The 5,000-nt window shown below is 46.4% G+C and overlaps 1 protein-coding gene across 1 annotated transcript in view; it reads left to right on the forward strand.

Annotated features, from left to right (window-relative positions):
* Positions 1-5,000, forward strand: part of LOC115820369 (dedicator of cytokinesis protein 3-like) — a 46,353-nt gene that overhangs the window by 30,879 nt on the left and 10,474 nt on the right. The window contains exons 28-35 of the mRNA XM_030783931.1: positions 737-831; positions 1,050-1,125; positions 1,374-1,474; positions 1,570-1,628; positions 1,865-2,013; positions 2,361-2,446; positions 2,825-2,851; positions 4,891-4,986. Of these exons, the coding sequence (XP_030639791.1) occupies positions 737-831; positions 1,050-1,125; positions 1,374-1,474; positions 1,570-1,628; positions 1,865-2,013; positions 2,361-2,446; positions 2,825-2,851; positions 4,891-4,986 (689 nt within the window). The remainder of the gene's footprint in view (positions 1-736; positions 832-1,049; positions 1,126-1,373; positions 1,475-1,569; positions 1,629-1,864; positions 2,014-2,360; positions 2,447-2,824; positions 2,852-4,890; positions 4,987-5,000) is intronic.

A 5,000-nucleotide genomic window follows, 5' to 3' on the forward strand; every position in this document is an offset into this window, starting at 1 on the left:
CCAACGACACAATTACACACACACACACACACACACATACTCATACACTCTCACACAAACACACACACACACACATACTCACTCACAATCTCGCAAATACATAAACACACACACACACACACACACTCCTACATACTCATACACTCTCACACAAACACACACACACACACACACATACTCACTCACAATCTCGCAAATACATACGCACACACACACACACACACTCCTACATACTCATTCACTCTCACACAAATACACACAAACACACACACACACACACACTCACACATTCTCCCACACACTTACACACATACACACGCACTGACATGCATACACACACACTAACCATTGGCTTGTGCACGAGCGTGTGTGCGTGCGTGTGTGTGTATCTTCTCTCCATCTTCAAGAACCAATTGAAGACTCACCTTTTCTGAGAGCACCTCCTCTCCTAACACCTCTAACACCCTAAACATGCCTTACTCACACCTGCTGCGTTCTTCTCTACCTACTCTCCTGCCTCTGCCTTGAAAGAAGGCTCACACTTATTGGTTGCACTTTTAAACAGATGTAATACTTAGCACTTACTCATAAGTCTCTCACTATACTGGATCTTGAATTGTTTTCCCACTTGTAAGTTACTTTGGATAAAAGCGTCAGCTAAATTAATGTAATGTAACGTAATGTAATGTAAAAGTTGCGACTGACGCACTGCGCTCACTGTCTCTCCCCATTGCAGGAGTTTCTGTTGAAGATTTTCTGTGTTTTCCGTAATCTGATGAAGCTGAGTGTTTTCCCGCGGGACTGGAGTGTGATGCGGCTCCTAACCAGCCAGTAAGTCTTTAAACGGCCACAAAATATCTTAAATTTCTTAAAGTGTATTTCAAACTCTTTAAAAGTGCTCAAACTGTGTGTACATCTTTAAATCATTGAGAAATGTTTTCACCACGAGTAAAGAATAAAGACATTATAAATCTTCAGATATCTCCTGTTTCTCCCTGGGATCTTCGGCATTGATTCCACAATATGAAAATTCATTTCATCTCTTGTAGAATCATCGTGACAACCACCCAGTACTTGTCCCCAGCACTCCACAAGAACTTCTCTGATGCAGATTTTGATTTTAAGGTAGATAAATCTTTCTATTTATTTTGCTATAATTATGTTAGCTATCACTAGTTCCTTACAAGTAGAAAACCCCAGATTGGCAATAACCAATAAGAGTCTATGTGTGTGTGTGTGTGTGTGCGCGCGCGTGTACGTGTGCATGTGTGTGTGTATGTCTGTGTGTGTGTGTGCGCGTGTGTATGCATGTGTGTGTATGGGCATGTATGCATGGTGTGTGTGTGTTTGTGTGTGTGTGTTTTCTCTCTCAGGTGTGGAACTCTTTCTTCAGTCTAGCAGTCCTCTTCATCAGTCAGCCCAGCCTACAGCTGGAGTCTCTCAGTCAGATGAAGAAGATCAGGATTCTGGACAAGTATGAACACACACACACGCGCGCGCGTGAACACACACACACACACACGCACAGAGAGATCAGAAATGTGAGGGCTATGTTCTCTCACTGTGCAGGTGTGGTGATATGAGAGTGAGGATGGCCTATGAACTCTATAGCATGTGGCAGAAACTTGGTAAGACTACACCCTTACATGTTACACAATGATTCATCTGCTCTTTGTCTGTCCCTCTCTCGCTCATTTTCTCTTTCTCTCACTTTCTTTGTGTCCCCACTTCAGTTTACCCCGGCTACTAGTTTACTTCTTGTACTGATGTCACATATTATGTGACGTGTTTTTGTATTGTAAATTCTCTATTATGTAAAGAAAAGAAAACCAGATCATGTGAAGGTGCTCTCTGTCTGTCACAGGAGAGAACAAGCCTCATTTCACTCCGGGAATGATGGGACCATTTCTGGGTGTGATTCTCGTTCCTCAGGCTGAGGTCAGGAACATCATGATCCCGATCTTCCACGACATGATGGACTGGGAACAACGGAAAAACGGAAACTTTAAACAGGTCAGCAGAGTGTATCATCACACAGCAGGCCAACCAGAGGAGAGGACAGTGTGGAGTTATTGAAGAAGAGGCCACTATGCTGGAATCAGATATCAGTGAAAGGGAAAACTGTGTTTTTTATCATATAGGGTTCCCTAATCTCCTCTTTGGTTTGGCTGTGCTTGCTGTGTGTGTGTGCGTGTGTGTGTGTGTGTGTGTGCATGTGCGTGTGTGTGTGTGTGTGTGTGTGCGTGCGTGTGTGTGTGCGTGTGTGTGCGCGTGTGTATGTGTGTGTATGTGTGTGTGCGTGCGTGTGTGTGTGCGTATGTGTGTGCGCGCGCGCGTGTGTGTGCGCGTGTGTTGTGCAGGTGGAGGCGGAGCTAATGGATAAGCTGGACAGCATGATGTCAGATGGGAAAGGGGATGAAAACCACAGAGAACTCTTCAGTTTACTGTGAGCACCTCTCTCTCTCTCTCTCTCCCTCTCTCTCTCTTTCTCTCTCTCTCTCTCTCTCTCTCTTACTCTCTCTCTCTTACTCACTCTCTCTCTCTCTCTCTCTCTCTGTCTGTCTGTCTGTCTCTCTCTCTCTCTCTCTGTCACACACACACATGTGTACCCATGTATATATACATATGGTCATATATATTTGGCAAAAACGAGCATTATGTATACAAACAAACCCAATGGAGCTCATGCACACACACATACGCACACATTTTTTTTTTACATTAATACATGGTCTCATGGTAGGTATGAATACCCATTCTCTTGTGTAGTCTGGTCTTATTTGCCTGTCTCTTTATCTCCTCTTGGTCTCTTCTCGCTTTTCAGGACGCAGCTCTTCGGACCTTACCCCAGGTACAATAACTCAACACCACACTCCACACCTCACTGTATACACACACCACACTCTACACCTCACTGTATACACACACACCACACTCCACACCTCACTGTACACACACACCACACTCCACACCTCACTGTATACACACACCTCACTCCACACCTCACTGTATACACACACCACACTCCACACCTCACTGTATACACACACCACACTCTACACCTCACTGTATACACACACCACACTCCACACCTCACTGTACACACACACACCACACTCTGCACCTCACTGTATACACACACCACACTCTACACCTCACTGTACACACACACACCACACTCTGCACCTCACTGTATACACACACCACACTCTACACCTCACTGTACACACACACCACACTCTACACCTCACTGTACACACACACACCACACTCTGCACCTCACTGTATACACACACCACACTCTACACCTCACTGTACACACACACCACACTCTACACCTCACTGTATACACACACACCACACTCCACACCTCACTGTATACACACACCTCACTGTATGCACACACACCACACTCAACACCTCACTGTATACACACACCACACTCCACACCTCACTGTACACACACACCTCACTCTACACCTCACTGTATACACACACCACACTCCACACCTCACTGTATACACACACCACACTCCACACCTCACTGTATACACACACACCACACTCTGCACCTCACTGTACACACACACCACACTCTGCACCTCACTGTACACACACACCACACTCCACACCTCACTGTATACACACACACCACACTCCACACCTCACTGTATACACACACCACACTCCACACCTCACTGTATACACACACACCACACTCTGCACCTCACTGTACACACACACCACACTCTGCACCTCACTGTACACACACACCACACTCCACACCTCACTGTATACACACACACCACACTCTGCACCTCACTGTACACACACACCACACTCCACACCTCACTGTATACACACACACCACACTCCACACCTCACTGTATACACACACACCACACTCCACACCTCACTGTATACACACACACACCACACTCCACACCTCACTGTATACACACACACCACACTCTACGCCTCACTGTACACACACACCACACTCCACACCTCACTGTACACACACACCACACTCCACACCTCACTGTATACACACACCACACTCTACACCGCACTGTATACACACACCACACTCCACACCTCACTGTATACACACACACCACACTCTACACCTCACTGTACACACACACCACACTCCACACCTCACTGTATACACACACACCACACTCCACACCTCACTGTATACACACACACCACACTCCACACCTCACTGTATACACACACACACCACACTCCACACCTCACTGTATACACACACACCACACTCTACGCCTCACTGTACACACACACCACACTCTACACCTCACTGTATACACACACCACACTCCACACCTCACTGTACACACACACTCCACACTCTGCACCTCACTGTATACACACACCACACTCCACACCTCACTGTATACACACACACCACACTCTACACCTCACTGTATACACACACCACACTCCACACCTCACTGTACACACACACCACACTCCACAACTCACTGTATACACACACCACACTCCACACCTCACTGTATACACACACCACACTCCACACCTCACTGTACACACACACCACACTCCACACCTCACTGTATACACACACCACACTCTACACCTCACTGTATACACACACACCACACTCCACACCTCACTGTATACACACACCACACTCTGCACCTCACTGTACACACACACACCACACTCCACACCTCACTGTACACACACACCACACTCTACACCTCACTGTATACACACACCACACTCCACACCTCACTGTATACACACTGTAATAAGAGTCTGTATGTTTCTGTCAGTCTGCACACACACTATAATACTGTTTATTATAGAAAACTGTACTAAGAGTTTGTCTGTTTCTGTCAGTCTGCTGGAGAAGATGGAGCAGGAGACATGGAGAGAGACGGGAGTATCATTCATCACATCAGCCACCCGACTCATAGAAAGACTACTGGACTACAGGTGTGTGTGTGTGT

The sequence above is a fragment of the Chanos chanos genome, chromosome 9 (assembly GCF_902362185.1).
Source record: "Chanos chanos chromosome 9, fChaCha1.1, whole genome shotgun sequence".
Taxonomy (NCBI): Eukaryota; Metazoa; Chordata; class Actinopteri; order Gonorynchiformes; family Chanidae; genus Chanos; species Chanos chanos.